The sequence below is a fragment of the Danio rerio genome, chromosome 25 (genome assembly GCF_052040795.2).
Source record: "Danio rerio strain M-AB ecotype USA chromosome 25, GRCz13ab, whole genome shotgun sequence".
In the NCBI taxonomy this organism is placed as follows: Eukaryota; Metazoa; Chordata; class Actinopteri; order Cypriniformes; family Danionidae; genus Danio; species Danio rerio.
In genome coordinates this window covers 3,475,389-3,494,666 of record NC_141045.1, presented here as the reverse complement: position 1 = coordinate 3,494,666, position 19,278 = coordinate 3,475,389, and the positions used below count along the sequence as shown (strand labels likewise).

General features: G+C 40.1%; 1 protein-coding gene across 21 annotated transcripts; it reads left to right on the top strand.

The window, feature by feature from the left end:
- On the top strand, nucleotides 1–18,617 carry adpgk (ADP dependent glucokinase). Of its 21 annotated transcripts, none has more exons than XR_015525777.1 (10): nucleotides 21–113; nucleotides 2,010–2,284; nucleotides 4,291–4,516; nucleotides 7,362–7,424; nucleotides 8,596–8,716; nucleotides 10,448–10,644; nucleotides 11,258–11,356; nucleotides 14,979–16,352; nucleotides 16,666–17,343; nucleotides 17,577–18,617. XR_015525777.1 is itself a non-coding variant. In NM_001079965.3 (8 exon segments), coding segments are annotated over 7 exon segments (1,497 nt in total). In that variant the 5' UTR covers nucleotides 1–113; nucleotides 2,010–2,051; the 3' UTR covers nucleotides 15,534–16,357.
- Nucleotides 18,618–19,278: the final 661 nt, after the last annotated feature.

The window sequence follows — 19,278 nt, the reverse complement described above, 5'->3', positions numbered from 1 at the left end:
CAGTAACGGAGTGGATCGGCTAGTCACTTTCAGAGAGACTTTACTTCAGCAAGAGAACTGACACAACTCAACTTCTCCACATACACACACTCTCTGCAAATATCATCCTTCAGGTTAGTGATCTGCTATCTGTAGACGAGTGTTTCCTTTATATTATCATCAGGATGAAGTGTTTAATCCTCTTTACTGCTGTGTAAACTGATGGTTGATGTGCTATGTGGCTAGCTTATGTTAGCTCATTGATATCTCTCCAACATGTTACTCATGATTAATGTAAATTACAGCTAAAATATCGTATTTAAGAGCTCGAATGATCGAGGTGATGAAGGTCAATGCGTGATTTAATTGGTCGCGTTGGTTTAATGTGCAGAAAATGTGTTAGCACTAGCCACCCACTGGTGTATTAATGGCTTAAGTTTCTTAATGATCAGCTTTGAATGTTATGTATCTGTCAAACACATCTCTCTTAGCTGATATACGTTATATATGGAGAGAGAGAGAGAGAGAGATGTGTGTGTGCACATGCATAGCTACAGCAGTGTTATTAATAGACTTGCTTTGCACTGGTTTTTCAGTGATAAATCTAAAATCTACTTCCTGTGTGACATGCTCGGTGCACAGATAACATGGTATAATAGTCATAACACACGTCGTTTGACTGTCGTGAGAAACATGATAAAGCTGCAGCATTTCTAAAACATGCAATTACATTGGTATCATGTCGATAATGGCATGCTATTGCTACAGCATTGCATTTCCAAAGTACCATGGTATTACTATAGTTTATGTCTTAAAAATGAATCAATTTCCTGGGTGGTGGCTAGTGTACTTGAAGCATGAATTAAATAAATGGTATTAACACTGTGAATATCAAAAACATATTTTAATCATGGTATATATCCAAAAAATTAGGTATAGCCATGATTCATAACCAAAAACACAACAACATAGCATCACCATGGAACAAGTCTATAAACATTGGTTTATCTTCATATATATATCCAAAAAACATTGTTTTAAAACAACACACTTCCAAAAAATATGGTATGAGCATGTCCAAAAAATGCCATGTTACCATGCCGTTCTTAAAAACATGATATTAAATGTCCAAAAAAATGTTGTATTTCCATGGTGAGTTATAAAAAAATATGGTATTACCATTATACATGCCCTCAAAAAAAATTTATTACTATGGTATGTTATAGAAAACATGGTATTACCATGATACATGTACAAAAATGTTATATTACCCTGGCATGCTAACAAAAAACATGGTATTAACATAGTAAATGTCCAAAAAATGTTGTATCTCCATGTTTTTTTAATGAAAAAACATGGTATTACAATAATATGTGCCCCCATAAAATGGTATTACCATGCTGTGTTATAAAAAACTTGGTATTCCCTTGATACATGTGCAAAAGACATTGTACTACCCTGCATGCTAACAAAAAACATGGTATTACCATGATACTTGCCCCCCATATATTATATTACCATGCTATGTTATAAAAAACATGTTATTACCATGATACATGTTTTAAAAAGTTGAACTACACTGGCATGCTAACAAAAAAAAATGGTATAAACATGGTAAATGTCCAAAAAATGTTGTATTCCCATAGTATGTTATTAAAATCATGGAAGTACAATAATAAGTGCCCCCATAAAATTGTATTACCATGCTATGTTATAAAAAAACCTGGTATTACCATTATACATGTGCAAAAACATTGTACTACCCTGCATGCTAACATAAAAACATGGTATTACCATGATACTTGCCCCCCATATATTATATTAGCATGCTATGTTACAAAAAACATGTTATTACCATGATACATGCTAAAAAGGTGGTACTACACTGGCATGCTAACAAAAAAAAAACATGGTATAAGCTATATAAGCTGTTTCCATAGTACGTGTCTAAATAAACCATTGTTATCCAGAAAATACCAATGAGAGCCAGTGACTGAACTGAGTATCTCTTTTGGTTGTGTGTCTGTCAGGTCCTCTGTGTGTGTGTGAGTGTGTAAGAGTGCGTGTCGGTCATGTGGAGGAAGGCTGTGCTGGTGGCGGTGTTGGCGCTGGGGATGGGTTATCTCTACCACACTGACCCAGAGCTGCCGGCCCGCATGCTCAGCTACGTCAGCCAATCACTGCCACCGATGGAGGCTGGTGGAGGATCAGAACCCCGCCCACCCACACTGGAGGAGGCCATCGCTCGCGCCTGGCAGACCCTCATCACGGCTCCGGCCCGCCGCTGGGGGAGAGTTGCAGTGGGGTGAGCAACTTGGAGAACACAACGCTTCAATTACGTCATTAGTTCACTAGCAGAATGAAAAATCCCTGATAAGGCACTCACAACACATCCTCGTCATCCAAGATGTTCATCTCTCTCTGTCTTTCTAGTGTTAAAAACTATTCTAGAGCACCATCTGCTGTAAAAACTAGCATAGAGGGTATCTAAAAACTACCCTAGAGCACCGTCTGCAGTAAAAAAAAAAAAAAAAACTAGCCTACAGCGCCATCTGCTGTTAAAAACTAGCCTAGAGCGCCGTCTGCTGTTATAAACTAGCCTAGAGCGCCGTCTGCTGTTATAAACTAGCCTAGAGCGCCATCTGCTGTTATAAACTAGCCTAGAGCGCCGTCTGCTGTTATAAACTAGCCTAGAGCGCTGTCTGCTGTTAAAAACTAGCCTAAAGCACAGTCTGCTGTTAATACTAGCCTAGAGCGCCTTCTGCTTTTAAAAACTAGCCTAGAGCGCCGTCTGCTGTTAAAAACTAGCCTAGAGCGCTGTCTGCTTTTAAAAATTAGCCCAGAGCGCCGTCTGCTGTTTAAAAACTAGCCTAGAGCGCCGTCTGCGTGTAAAAACTAGCCTAGAGCACCGTCTGCTGTTAAAAACTAGCCTAAAGCACAGACTGCTGTTATAAACTAGCCTAGAGCGCCGTCTGCGTTTAAAAACTAGCCTAGAGCGCTGTCTGCTGTTAAAAAATAGCCTAGAACGCCATCTGCTGTTAAAAACTAGCCTAGAGCGCCGTCTGTTGTTAAAAACTAGCCTAGAGCGCTGTCTGCTGTTAAAAACTAGCCTAGAACGCCATCTGCTGTTGAAAACTAGCCTAAAGCGCTGTCTTGCTGTTAAAAAGGCCTAGAGTGCCATCTGCTGTTAAAAACTAGCCTAGAGTGGCATCTGCTGTTAAAAACTAGCCTAGAGTGCCATCTGCTGTTAAAAACTATCCTAAAATGTTATCTGCAGTTAAAAACTACCCTAGCATGCTATCTGCTGTAAAAAAAACTAGCCTAGAGTGGCATCTGCTGTTAAAAACTAGCCTAGAGCACCGTCTGCTGTTAAAAACTAGCCTAGAGCGCTGTCTGCTGTAAAAAAACTAGCCTAGAGTGGCATCTGCAGTTAAAAACTAGCCTAGAGCGCTGTCTGCTGTTAAAAACTAGCCTAAAGCGCTGTCTGCTGTAAAAAAAACTAGCCTAGAGTGGCATCTGCTGTTAAAAACTAGCCTAGAGCGCTGTCTGCTGTTAAAAACTAGCCTAGAGCGCTGTCTGCTGTAAAAAAACTAGCCTAGAGTGGCATCTGCAGTTAAAAACTAGCCTAGAGCGCTGTCTGCTGTAAAAAAAACTAGCCTAGAGTGGCATCTGCTGTTAAAAACTAGCCTAGAGTGGCATCTGCTGTTAAAAACTAGCCCAGAGCACCGTCTGCTGTAAAAAAACTAGCCTAGAGTGGCATCTGCTGTTAAAAACTATGCTAGAGCGCTGTCTGCTGTTAAAAACTAGCCCAGAGCACCGTCTGCTGTTAAAAACTAGCCTAGAGCACAGTCTGCTGTTAAAAACTAGCCTATAGCCAGTCTGCTGTTAAAAACTAGCCTAGAGCACAGTCTGCTGTTAAAAACTAGCCTAGAGCGCCGTCTGCTGTTAAAAATTAGCCCGGAGCGTCATCTGCTGCTAAAATCTTGCATAGAGCGCCATCTGCTGTTAAAAACTAGCATAGAGCATCATCTGCTGTTAAAAACTAGCCTAAAATGTTATCTGCAGTTAAAATCTAGCCTAGCATGCTGTCTGCTGTTAAAATCTAGCCTAGAGCGCCGTCTGTTTAAAAACTAGCCTAACGCACACTCTGCTGTTAAGAAATCAGCGTAGCGTGCTCTTAATAGTTTGCGTGCTCTTAATAGTAATAGTTAGCATTTGCACAGTAAGTTGCTCTCACAACGTTAGCAGGTCTGACACGAGCAGGTTATTGGTCCTAGAACCCTTCCCATAACGCCTCTGTGTTTGTGTCAGGGTGAACGCCTGTGTGGATGTGGTGGTGTCCGGCGTGGGGCTGCTGCAGGCGCTCGCTCTAGAACCAGGCTCCGGCAGAGACCACGAGGTGCTACACAGCAAAGAGGACCTGAAGGAGGCCTTCATCCACTACATGGGGAAGGGCGCAGCAGCAGAGCGTTTCTTCTCAGATAAGGAGGTTTTCCAGAGGATCGCACGAGCCGCTGCAGAGTATCCCGGCGCTCAGGTGGGAGATAAAGTGTTTTAGGACAGTAGAAGTGGGGTTTTACTACATAGGTTTCCTTCAGGGCGTGAGCGGGGAGTGATTGAACTGAGACTAGCTGCTCCCTGAGCATACTAAATGTTGTCCGACAGGTTTTCTTTTTCTTTATTCAGATGAAGGCGTAATTATTCGCCCTCATGTGAATTTCTTTTTCAAATATTTCCCAATTGATGTTGAACAGATTCAGGAATTTTTCACAGTATTTCCTATAATATTTTTTCTTCTGGAAAAAGTCTTATTTGTTTTATTTCAGCTAGAATAAAAGCTTTTCTTAATTTTTTAAAAAACATTTAAAGGTTAACATTATTATCTCCCTTAAGCAATTTTTGTTTTAGATTGTCTTGTCATGTTGAATGCAAAAGTACAATGAATATTTTTTTAGCAAAAAAAGGGAAATAAAATGCATTAACACCCATCCTCACACATGATATGCTAGTATTTTGCCACAACATTTGACATATTGATGTTACAGGGGAAATGATAATAATAAATGGTTGTCTGACAGGTTTGGTTGCTCTTCTTGTGGTCTGATTCAAAGCGATCTACAAAAGTTTAATTTCGGCTGCTGCTGTAAATGAATCTGGCCCTTGAGATCTGGTTTAATGTGAATGCAGGAGACAGCCTGAGGGGAATTGAGTTTCTGTGTCAGGTTTAACTCGGCATAATCAGCAGTAATTAAAAGACACGGTGTTCATCATATGTTTTCAGAATGAATAATATGCATTATAATGCAACTCTGGAGTACAAACCTCAGAAAATAAGATGGGATTGTATGGTTTAGTTAATTTTTTTCCCTTTTTACTTGTTTTGCATACTTTTAATGCAGCTGAAATAGTTTCCTACAGTATCGAAGATCGATATTTTTCAAGGACTTGTATTAAAATTGGAAATTCCAGTATTGTGGCGACACTACTTTGATATTTAGGGCGTACTCACAGTATGCTATCTGAACCGTGCCCAGGCCTGTTTCCCAGATCATTTGAGAAGCGGGACTCAGGCATGGTACAATTGGCCGGCCCTGGCCCGGTTGGAAGACATGTGCCAGAACGCTTTTTACTTGGGCTTTGGCGCAGTACGCTTGTGTGTGAGTGCAAAACGCACCTAAGCCCGAAACTGAGACTTGACTTTTAAGGGGCTGTTTGATAAAGATTAATTAATCATTCTTACTGTTCAGTGAACGCAAACTGTTGTAGTTTATTAAAGATGCAAACCCCTCACTGCACGACAGCTGCACCTTCAGCAAACCTCCTAATTCCTGCAGCCCGAGGACTTGTTTATTGTTTATGAGCGTCAAAGTGGCTGATCTTCTCAGCGAAATATTTGACTGCGTGTCACCCATAGACTGTAAAATATATGGACGTAGTATCCGTGACGTCACCCATAGGTTTCTACAGAGCGCAAAAGAAGCTACAAGTAGGCGCGGCCAACCGTCGCCATTTTGTTCGCGCGTCATCACACCCACGGCGGGATACCAAACAAGGGCAAAGAGGCGGAGAGTGAGCGGAGCTACAGACACCTGCTGACAGTTTGCTTGGACCTGGTTCAGACACACTTTACTTTAGGAGGAATGCTTAATACTTCATCACCTGCGACTCGTTTGTGTTCTGACCACTTGTGCTTGGTGGTACACTATATCAATAAAGTGTTTAGACTTTTAAAAACACTGCTGTAATACATTGAGCCACTAAACATTGTTCTTATGACGTTTTTCAACAGGAGGAAAACACGAATTGCTTCCAAACATTTCAGATATAGTCTGTGTTAGTTAATGTAAGACTATTGATGAAATCCAGCATAACACTGTATGACAACGCTTCAGATGACTGTTCTAGAGCCTACAGCTACTCAATCTGTCAGATTCTGGAGTGCATTACAGCTCTAAATATAAATATAAACGATAAATGATCTTAAATAAAACGAATACATGTATAGAGATGGTATATAAGTATATAACTTTACTCACATGTGAAACGGAGGCCTTGTGAACGGTTTGTGAGCACAATAACGTGCACTCAGCATGCCATGCCATCTAATAATTGTAGGAAACAAGTCCAAAAGGCAGCTGACTGTGTAAAGCCACATAAAACTACACAGAAATACGATAAATATGCCGAGTTCAGTGGCTAAACTGCAGGATTCAGCTGAGGTGACGTGACGGCGACCAGTGAGACCTAGCTGTCACTCAAGTGGCCACGCCCTTAATTATGCAAACTTTATATAGCTTAATATAAACGAAACGGATGAGTTATAAAAACATTCACCCCCCTCACAGTTGTCATGAAGGGTAATATTAGCTGTATTAACCAAAATCTTTTTTTGTAGCAGGCTGTAAACACCTTTTTTTCTGCTGTAGAGTTGGCCATTCTAACAGTGGGCTCAATTGAAATTTGCTCTGTTTTGGAGCCAGGAGCGGCCAGGACTAGCGGAATTTCGGATGAATTGCAGTTTAAGTTACTTCCGTATTGGCTTTCTGAGAGAGAGCGGGAGGTTGCCGCTTGGTGTCACCGCATATCAAACGACAATAGAACTAAAGAAATCTCCACTGCGCTGAGCGGAAGCGCTTCAGAACAGCTCATCATCGTTGATGTTAGTGCGGGCCATCGGGGGAGACGGGAGGGGGGACAAGCGTGCTTTGGCCCAGTTCAAGGCAACTGTACATAGTGAGAGTACAACCTTAATCTAAAAGGTTGTCATTTTGCTTTCTAGAGTCACATTACAGAGTCATTTGCTCCATAATACACATGTAATTGAGTTTGGGCATTTTAATGAAAACTAATTTACATTTAATAAGCTTTTTTTTTTTTTTCAGCTTTATGTGGGCGGAAACGCTGCTCTGATTGGCCAGAAGCTGGCATCTAACCCACAACTAGTGGTGAGTATTTTGTCCCTTTGGTCTCCATTAAACCTTCATGTTTACTTCAGTGTTACTTGCAGTTTACTTGTGATTTATTTTAGCGTTTACTAAGTGAAAATCATTTCTACACCAAACATTCTTTTTTTCATTAACTCAAATGTTTATTTCTTTCCTGTTTGGAAGATGTTTTAAAGAATGTTAGAAAGCAGCAGCCAAAGCACTTTTAGTCTCTACTGCAGAAGTCAAAAGCCCCTTTCACACAGTGATACCGGTAAATTTCTGGAAAATTTCCGGAACGACTTTACCGGTATATTGAAAAAAGCGCTGTTCACACAGGCGAGGACGTTACGGAAATTTTCCGGAAAAGAGCATTCACACATCCATTCCAAAATACCGGTAAATTCTGACATCATTCACCACAAATGAGCTTTAAACGGCTGCGCTTGTATTTGTAAACATTTGACTAAATTACAAACTCTGTGGAGGATCAATATTGTGAACAACTTTCGCAGGATCACTTTCTCATGTCGAGATGTTCATAATATGTGCGTGTGCAGGCGCTCACAGGCTGTTTCAAAGGCACACGCAAAGCTTAAAGGTAAACAAACAACGGCTTATCATAAGCATCTCATCTATGATTATTTACACAGTTGGCATTAAGAAGAACATATAAACGTGATCTGACTAACTTCTAGCAGCTAAATGTGTCTGGAAAAATATTCAAAGGCTTTTATCCTCACAAACCGCGCGGACATAAATGCGTCTGACTGTTGTGATTGGCTAAAGCAGACGTCTCACGTCAGCACGTTCTAGACGTGCACGCGCTTATTACGGCAATCTTCCTTCTGCATTCACACAGCGCAGCATTCCGGCAAATTGCCGGTAATGTTACAACTTCTCTTTCCGGAAAATAGCCAGAACGAATTTACCGGTATTTTCAAAAAGGACCTGTTCGGAAAGGTCTGTATGTGTGAAAGGGGCTAATGGCTGCTTTTTTTCCAACATTCTTCAAAATATCTTCCTTTGCGTTCAACAGATTAAAGAAATTCATAGGTTTGCAACCACTTTAGTGTTTAGTGAGTAAATGTTATTTGTTGTGTGAACTGTCTCTTTAATAGGCTGAAAGCAGACCATCTGTACCTGAAATGCAGATGATTGTAGTTCTCTAAAGTCTGCTGTGCTCCCTCAGGTCCTATTGTGTGGTCCGGTGGGGCCGAAGCTTCACGAGATGCTGGATGAACAGATCGTGGTGCCGCCAGAATCTCTGCAGGAAACGGATGAGTACCACCTGATCCTGGAGTACAAGTCAGGTGAGACTTAAATCGAAATGATGTTCGCAAGTCCTTACTATGATCCAATTAAAAGTGAATATTCAGTAATAAATCATTCACAGTAAGACCAAGACAAGACCTGTATATAGATCAAGATAGAGTTATTACAATGATTACGTCTACACATTGATTACATTAAGAATTGCAAATGCAATTATGTAAAGGTATTTGCAGAGGGCATTTTGGACACCTCATTTAATCACTCATTAAATCGGCAGACAAAAAACACACACACATTGACCTAGTTAATAACACTAAAATGCTGTATAAAATCAGATGGACACATTAATGAACTAATAAGAATATAAACTTAAAAGATATACACTCACCGGCCACTTTATTAGGTACACCTTACTAGTACCGGGTTGGACCTCTTTTGCCTTCAGAGCTGCCTTAATCCTTCATGGCAGAGATTTATTAAGGTACTGTAAATATTCCTCAGAGATTTTGCTCCATATTGACATGATAGCATCACGCAGTTGCTGCAGATTTGTCGGCTGCACATCCATGATGCCAATCTCCCGTTCCACCACAACCCAAAGGTGCTCTATTGGATTGAGATCTGGTGACTGTGGAGTCCATTTGAGTACAGTGAACTCATTGTCATGTTCAAGAAACCAGTCTAAGATGATTCACGCTTTATGTCATATTCTGCTGGGAGTAGCCATCAGGAGATGAGTACACTGTGTTCATAAAGGGATGGACATGGTCAGCAGCAATACTCGGGTAGGCTGTGGCGTTGACACCATGCTCAATGGGTACTAATGGGCTTGAAGTGTGCTAAGAAGATCTCCCACACCATTTCGCCAGCACCACTAGCCTAAACCGTTGATACAAGGCAGGATGGATCCATGCTTTCATGTTGTGGATGCCAAATTCTGACCCCACCATCTGAATGTGGCAGCAGAAATGGAGACTCATCAGAGCAGGCAACGTTTCTCCAATCTTCTATTGTCCAGTTTTGGTGAGTCTGTGTGAATTGTAGCCTCAGTTTCCTGTTCTTAGCTGACAGGAGCGGCACCCGGTGTGGTCTTCTGCTGCTGTAGCCCATCCGCCTCAAGGTTGGACGTGTTGTGTGTTCAGAGATGCTCTTCTAAAGAGCTCGGTTGTAGCGAGTGCTTATTTGAGTTACTGTTGCCTTTCTGTCAGCTGGAGCCAGTCTGGACATTCTCCTTTGACCTCTGGCATCGACAAGGCATTTGCGCCCACAGAACTGCCGCTCACTGGATATTTTCTCTTTTTCAGACCATTCTCTGTAAACCTTAGAGATGGTTGTGCGTGAAAATCCCAGTAGATCAGCAGTTTCTGAAATACTCAGACCAGCCCGTCTGGCACCAACAACCAAGCCACGATCAAAGTCACTTAAATCATCTTTCTTCCCCATTCTGATGCTCGCTTTGAACTGCAGCAGATCGTCTCGACCATGTCAACATGCCTAAATGCATTGACTTGCTGCCATGTGATTGGCTGATTAGAAATTTGAGTTAACGAGCAGTTGGACAGGTGTACCTAATAAAGTGGCCGGTGAGTGCTTGTACTTCAATTTAAATCCATAGACAGAGAATTCACGGTGCTTTATTTCCACTAAAAACAGAGAAAAAGCCCACATTCTTGAAATAGACCAGTGCATGTTTCAAAAGAACACAAATAAATAAATGTTTGCCTGTAGTGTCCTGCATTTAAATGTCTCCTCTCTGCCGCCCCCTGCAGGTGAACAGTGGGGTCCTTCACGAGCTCCTCAGGCGAATCGCTTCATTCTCTCCCACGATGTCTCCAATGGGGAAATGAGCGCGCTGGAGATGTTCGTGGCCAGTCTGGAGGAGTTCCAGCCGGATCTGGTGGTTCTATCCGGACTGCATATGATGGAAGGAATGGGCCGGGAACTCTGGGAGGAACGACTCAAAGAGGTCTGACACCAAAATCACTCAATGCACGTTTATTTGAAACAGAACAACTCTTGAGCTTCTCATAGCATGTTCCCACGTATCAATAGAGTTTCGATGAGTATTCAAAACCATAAACCGATCCGATATCATCTTCTCTACTCATTTCAGTAAAGTACAGTGAACAATACTACTGCTGAATATCTGATAATAGAAATGTCAGATTATAAAAATACTTGACTGTATGTATTTGTTCATGTTTTATTAATGGATAAGTTTGAAGCACTTTCCCTGAGATTGGTTGTGGCTGGAAGGGCATCCGCTGCGTAAAAAACGTCCTGGATAAGTTAGCGGTTCATTCCGCTGTGGCGACCCCAGATTAAAAAAGGGACTAAGCCGACAAGAAAATGAATGAATGAAGTCTGAAGCACACCGTCAATGAATTCGCTCAGTTTATATAGGGCTAGTAGTACTATACACAACTGTTTCTACAGGTACACACTCGAGTATCGGTTCAGTACTCTGTATCGGCCAATATCCTCAGCTCAGGTATCGAAATTGGAAAGGGGAAAATGGTATCGGAACATCCCCAGTTTTTACTTGTCCTTCATGTTGTTTGTGTTGTGATGTCCTGCAGGCTGTGGTGGCCATCTCAGACGTGAGGAACGAGGTGCCCATCCACCTGGAGCTGGCCAGTATGACGGACAGAGACTACATGAACCGAATCCTGCAGGAGGTAAATGTGTTTAATGAAGGCCGATGTTCAGGGGGGTTACGATTTGCATGGTGGAGTAAGGCCTTTACTGATGACCTTCACGGCCAATCACAGTCATTTCTGTTGAGCATGTGAACACGATGGGCAGTCAGCGGTGTTTAGGACCGCACTTAAATCTTAGTGGGGATTTCAGTACCAATTAGTATCGAATTCGATACTTTTGACAGCACTAAATGGCAGTGAATGGTGCTCGAGTTTTAGAAGCTACAAAAGCTACATTTATCCATCATAAAAGTCATCCATATGACGCCAGTTGGTTAATAAAGGTTTAAGCGAAGACGAATTATATTTTTGAGCTCATCTACACGGTTCAGCTTTCTCTGTGCTCTACTGTTAGCAGGTCTTGTCCATCCTGAACTCACAATATGAGTTGTAGTAAAGGGATAGACTCTCCCTCATGTGGTTTTAAACCTTTATGAGTTTCTTTCTTCTGTCGAACGCACCGTTCTTTGGTGAAAAAGAAATTACTATGAAAGTCAAATGGCTGCCAGAATATTCCAAATATCTTCTTACGCGTTTAACAGAAAAAGGAAATTCCTACATTTTTAAAGCAAGTTTAGAGTAAAAAAACAATGGCAGAATTTTCATTTTTGGGTGAACTCCCTTTTAATAATCTTCATTGGAGCTTTGCAATGGCAGTGAATGGTGCTCGAGTTTTTGAAGCTACCAAACCCACATTTATTATATTGCACACAATATTATATTGCGAGCTCATCTACATGGTTCAGCTTTATCTGTGCTCTTCAGTTAGCAGGTCATGTCCATCCTCACAATTTGAGTTGTAGTAAAGGGATTGTTTACCCCAAAATAAAAATGACCTCACCATCTACTTTCCCTCATGCGGTTTTAAACGAGTCAAGAATGTGAAAACGATGGCAGAATTTTTAGTTTTGGGTGAACTATAGCTGCGTCCCAAATGGCACACTATACACTATGCACTCATGCACTATGCACTTACACACTCAACAGGATAGTATATGTATGTAGTGTTGTCCCAAATGGCACACTAATGTTTTTTTACTAAGCAGAAATTCAAACTGTTTCCCTGATGACGTTTGACGGTCGCCAAATCAGTGAAATAAACGACCGAATTATCAAATAATACCTGCCGTGAGTATTGCCGCATTCACCATCGGGAGGCGCTATAATCACTCTCGTAGGAGAATTTTGCTTTCACCATCCAAAATAAATAAAGTTATCCAACATGTGCGTCCGATAGCTCCGCCCCTTCCGCTACGTAAGCAAACCTGCGGTCGTTGAGTGCGTGAAGTGTCCATCATTCCACACTTTATTTTAGCGGCTGAATGAGTGCATCATCCGGGTAATTAAAGTGCACTTCTTATTTTTAGAGTTTTCAGTGTGAACACACTACTTACACTATTTATACTACAAAATGGCGTAGAATAGTGCATAAGTATGCGATTTGGGACGCAGCTTATATCTTTAAATAATATTGGTTGCAGCTTTCTAATGGCAGTGAATGGTGCTCGAGTTTTAGAAGCTACAAAAGCTACATTTATCCATCATAAAAGTCATCCATATGACGCCAGTTGATTAATAAAAGTTTAAGCGAAGACGAATTATATTTTGAGCTCTGTAATCTACACGGTTCAGCTTTCTCTGTGCTCTACTGTTAGCAGGTCTTGTCTATCCTGAACTCACAATACGAGTTGTAGTAAAGGGATAGTTCACTCAAAAATGAAAAATTTTTATCTACTTTCCCTCATGTGGTTTTAAACGAGTCAAGAATGTGAAAACGATGGCAGAATTTTTAGTTTTGGGTGAACTATATCTTTAAATAATATTGGTTGCAGCTTTCTAATGGCAGTGAATGGTGCTCGAGTTTTAGAAGCTACAAAAACCACATTCATACATCATAAAAGTCATCAACTTGACTCCAGTGGGTAAATGAATGCTTAAAGAAAACACAAAAGTTCTATGACTTCTATAGTAGAAAAAAGGAAATTACTGTGGAGGTCAATGGCTGCCAAATATCTCCTTTTGCGTTTAGCAGATAATTTAGCAGGTTCTAAAAATGTGAAGAGTGCAAAACTTTCATTTTTGGCTCACCTGTCCCTTTAAATAATATTTGTTGCAGCTTTGCAATGGCAGTGAATGGTGCTCGAGTTTTTGAAGCTACAAAAAACACATTTATCCATCACAAAATGAACCCACACAACTCCAGTGGGTTAATGAATGTTTGAGGAAAACACAATGTTATATTTTGAGCTCTGTAATCTACATGGTTCAGCTTTCTCTGCGCTCTTCTGTTAGCAGGTCATGAACTCACAATTTGAGTTGTAGTAAAGGTATAGTTCACTCAAAAATTAACATTACCACATCATCTACTTTTCTTCATGTGGTTTAAACAAGGATAGCAGTTTTTGGGTGAACTGTCCCTTTAAATAATACTTGTTGCAACTTTTTTTAATGGCAGTGAATGGTGCTCGAGTTTTAGAAGCTACAAAAACCACATTTATTCATCATAAAAGTCATTAAATATCACACAGGAGGCTTATGGATGTTTAAAGAAAGCCTGGTATTATATTTTGAACTCATCTACATGGTTCAGCTTTCTCTGTGCTCTTTTTTTTAGCAGGTCATGTCCATTATGAACTCAATATATGAGTTGTAGTAAAGGGATAGTTCACCCAAAAATGAACATGACCACATCATCTACTCTCCCTCATGTGGTTTTAACAACGATAGCAGAGTTTTTGGGTGAACTGTCCCTTTAAAAAAATACTCATTGCAGCTTTGCAATAGCAGTGAATGGTGCTCGAGATTTAGAACATACAAAACCACATTTATCCACCACAAAAGTCATCCATAAACCTCCAGTGTGTTATTGAATATTTAAAGGAAACCTTGTATTATATTATGAACTAATCTACATGGTTTAGCTTTCTCCGCGCTCTTCTGTTAGCAAGTCACGCCCATCCTGAACTCACAATTTGAGTTGTAGTAAAGGGATAGTTCACTCAAAAATTAACATTACCTCATCATCTACTTTTCTTCATGTGGTTTAAACAACGATAGCAGTTTTTGGGTGAACTGTCCCTTTAAATAATACTTGTTGCAGCTTTTTTTAATGGCAGTGAATGGTGCTCGAGTTTCAGAAGCTACAAAAACCACATTTATTCATCATAAAAGTCATTAAATATCACACAGGAAGCTTATGGATGTTTAAAGAAAGCCTGATATTATATTTTGAACTCATCTACATGGTTCAGCTTTCTCTGTGCTCTTTTTTTTAGCAGGTCATGTCCATTATGAACTCAATATATGAGTTGTAGTAAAGGGATAGTTCACCCAAAAATGAAAATGACCACATCATCTACTCTCCCTCATGTGGTTTTAACAACGATAGCAGAGTTTTTGGGTGAACTGTCCCTTTAAAAAAATACTCATTGCAGCTTTTCAATAGCTGTAAATGGTGCTCGAGATTTAGAACATACAAAACCACATTTATCCACCACAAAAGTCATCTATAAACCTATTATTGAATATTTAAAGGAAACCTTGTATTATATTATGAACTAATCTACATCGTTCAGCTTTCTCCACGCTCTTCTGTTAGCAGGTCATGCCCATCGTGAACTCCATCGGTCTGAACGAGCAGGAGCTTTTATTCCTGACCCAATCAGGAGGAGGCCCTCACTCCGACCTCACTTCATGGGACGGCGTACCAGACGTGGGCCGAGTCACAGACATCCTCCTCTGGGTCCTAGAGCAACACGGCCGGGCGGACGCACAATCAGAAGCCGACCTCACCCGCATCCACTTCCACACACTAGCATACCACATCCTGGCTACGGTGGACGGGCACTGGGGGAACCAGGCGGCGGCGGTGGCAGCGGGCGCGCGTGTGGCTAGCAGTCAAGCGTGCGGTTTGCAAACCATCGATATCTCAAAAGTGCTTCTTAAGGCACCGTTAAACTTCCACAGCTCCTTCTCGGAGCCGAGAGAGAGTCTAAAAGTGGAGCCGTCCCGACCGGTGACCGTGTGGCGGAGAGGAAACGTTTCTTTCCATCTCACACCCGTGCTGGTCTGCAAACAGCCGCTGAGGACTGTGGGATTGGGCGACGCTATTTCAGCCGAGGGACTCGTGTTTTCAGAGCTCACGTCTGAGGTTTAGAGACACGCCGGTCTTATTTTATCTTTTTTTTTTTTTACTCTAATGATGGGAAGAGAGAGAGAGAGAGAGAGAGAGAGGATGTTTGTTGTGGAGATGGAGTGTGCACTGTTATTCTCTATTTGGAGATTATTATTGTTTTTCCTCTGAGATTATATTGAGAAACTCTGCACTGAATGACATGAGCCAGCCTCCGCTATTAGTTTTATGTTTATTATTATTATTAATATTGGTCACACTTTATTTTGATGAATTTAAGGTACACTGCATCTACATGCTAACTTTTCTCATTGGATTATAAGTAGACTGTTAGTGTTCGTGAAAGTTGACGTACTCGCAGTTTCTTATAGTCAGTTAAATGTCTGTTGAAGGAGCAGATATTAAGCAGACAGTCTACTAATACTCAATTGGACCATCAAAATAAAGTGTTACCATATTATTTACCACAAATCAAACTCTGTCATTATACACTCCATTTGTTTATTGCAGTTTTTATTTTGGTAATTTCTTTTACTATAAGGTTGTATTTGTTAATTGATTTACTAACGATGACTAATACATTTATTACACTCACAGAAATCAGTCCAAGGCACTCGTAAAGTGTGGAAAATTTAAAAATGTAATATTCACATGGCTAAATCTTAAAAAACCTACGCGTTTCAGCAGGGATCTGCCTTCATCACGTTAACAACGGTCAGGTGCTTCTAGTGCAGGGATCACCAAACTTGGTTCTCGAGGGCCGGTGTCCTGGATATTTTAGTTCCAACCTCAATTAAACACACCTGAACCAGCTAATCAAGCTCTTCCCTACTGAAAAAAACAGCTTAAACAAGCCTAGGCTGGTTGGCTGGTTTTAGCTGGCCGACCAGGCTGGTTTTAGAGGGGTTTTGGCCATTTCCAGGCTGGTTTCCAGTCAATTCCAGCCTGGTCTTAGCTGGTCTGGCTGGGAGATGACCAGCTAAAGCCAGCCTAGCCAGGCTGGGAGCCCAGCCAAAACCAGCTATGTCCAGCTTAAACCAGGCTGGTCAAGCTGGTTTTAGCTGGATTTAGCTGGTCATTTTCCAGCCTGACCAGGCTGGAATTGACTGGAAACAGCCTGGAAATGGCCAAAACCCCTCTAAAACCAGCCAACCAGCCTTTTTTGGGCAGGACTCGAACCAATGACCTTCTTGCTAACCACTGAGCCGCCCCATTATTAGTTCATGTTAGTAAATACATTACCTAAAGCAACCTTATAGTAATGTGTGACCCATTTTAGTTATGACAGGAGCTCATGCTCTGGTTAGCAGGTGCAGAAAACCAGCGCAGTCTTAAACACCTTGAATTTCCATCGAACACTCCTTTTTTTGGGTATGTGAATGTTAATAATTAGCAGAACTTTTTCCAGCAGTGATTTTTGTTTTTATCTGTGTCAAGTAATAAGATCTCTTACACTTATGAAATTAAGTAGTAATAATTAAGAGTAGTTCACTCAAATAAAAAGAAACATCCATAATTTATTCCCCCTTAAGCCTCTCTGAATATACACCGTTTGAGTTGTTTTAAAGGGAGATAGTTCACCCAGAAAAGAAAATTACTTCATTTATTCTCTCTTATGTGTGTTTTAAACATTTATACGTTTCTTCTGTTGAACACACACACACACACATTAACATATTTTGAAGAATGCTGCTTGCCCATAAACATCCATAGTACTAAAAAAATACTATGGAAGTCAATGGATGCCAGCAACCAACATTCTTCAAAATATCTTCTTTTGTGTTCAAACTCAAGTAGATCCTAAACAAGTAAAGGGTGAGTAAATAATGACATCATTTTCATTTTCAGGTGAACTGCCACTTTAAATGGTAGTAATAATGTGGCTTTTCACAGCTTTGTAATGGCGGTGGATGGTGCTCGAGATTTTGAAGCAACAAAAAAACACATTTACCCATCATAAAAGTAATCCAGTGGGTTAATGAATGCCTATAAAGTTTCAAATATGCATATTCTTCATTCATTCACTCAGTGTTAATGCAGTTTGTGGAGCTTCAAAAACTCGGGCACCATTCACTGCCATTATAACATAATCAGAGTATGATAATTGATTGAACACAGAATACAAATAGGAAGGCTTAAGGATGAGTCAATCATGGGATCTTTTTATTTTTTGGGCGGGGTCAACTATTTATAACCCACATTTATAGTGGCTAGTTTAAACCACCAGCTTACCTGATGGTATTGTGGCCGTTATTCAGCACACATAACGCCATGTATACAATAAGTATCATTCATTACTCTTGTCTTAAATGAATCTAAATGTTCTTAAGGGTGGGAATTTAGCTTTAGGATTGTTTACCAGCATTGTATGTATATAATAAGAATCTAAACGTACATATTTTACATGCATTGTGTTACCATCGGCTGCTGGTTGATCATGTAGTGGTGTTTATAAAAGTGACACGCGATGATGAATCTGTACATACAAATGATGTCATTTATTCTTCTAGCTCACGATGATTTCCATCCACACATCTTTTTAATGGGACGTACTAATTAATCTTGTCTTAAATCAGCCTTAAAGTTTGACAGACCCATTTGCAGCTTTTGTAACCAAAGCGTAAAACTGTTTGTGAATTAAACGGAGCAGGACTGAATTCACAACTAAGTCTGTTGGTGAATAAGGTGAGATCCTGAACATTGTCTTGTTTTGTACTGTTTTTTTTTTTTTTTGTAACACTCCATTGTTGACACTGTTAGTTTCTCAAACCAACTTTAAAACCTTTAATCTAGGAAAACGGCATCTTCAAATTGGGAATATCTTAACTGGGATCTCTTTTTACTTATGGAGTATATTAAACTTTAGACTCTGAGAAGGTTTTTGTTAATAGATGGGATGAGAAACTACCAGAACGTTCACGTTCATAAATCTTTTGGGTGTGTAAGTTGTTTTAGGGTTGTAGTTTGCACATGTGATTATGCAACAAAGTCTTTAAGAGTTACTGGGCAAAACGACCTTCAATCATAAACGTTATATATATATTAGCTCTGTTAACTTGAGTATGGATTATTTTTATAGAAATAAACACTTCTGTTCCGGTTATAAAACCACTGTTTCTTTGTATTATTATGGTGCTGTTTTGTTTTTTTCACACTTCACAATAAGATTTCACTAGTATGGAAGTCTGTTTCTGCCACAGGAGGAAAATAATTACAGCAATAACTGTGACGAGATTTGGCTGCCAGTTTATTGACTTGTATAAATGAATTTACATCCCACCCACATTACAGGTTTATTAATTTCTCACATTATTTTGAGTTTATAATTTTACATTTTTTATAGAATTGCAACTTTATTCATCAGTTTTTGTGTTTATTGGCTCTTTCACAACACGTTTAAGTCAGATTTTGTTCAGATTCATATTATTGTATATATATATATATATATATATATATATATATATATATATAACTTATAATAATAACTTGACTTCTAGTTGATCATTTGGTATGAGAAGTGGCTTATATGAAAGGTAAAGGCCTCTAGATTACATTTATTTTACCATAATAAAATATGATCATGCCTTGACATTGAATGATTTAATCAGGACAGTAAGTTCTGACTTTGCTTAGACTAAAGTCTTGTCACTGAACAGAAATAATGTCCAGTATAGAATATAAAGTCCTGCTGCAGTGGAGGCAGAATGAATATTGTGTCTGACTCCATCATGAGCTTGGAGGACTGCATCCATACATCTCTGACATGACT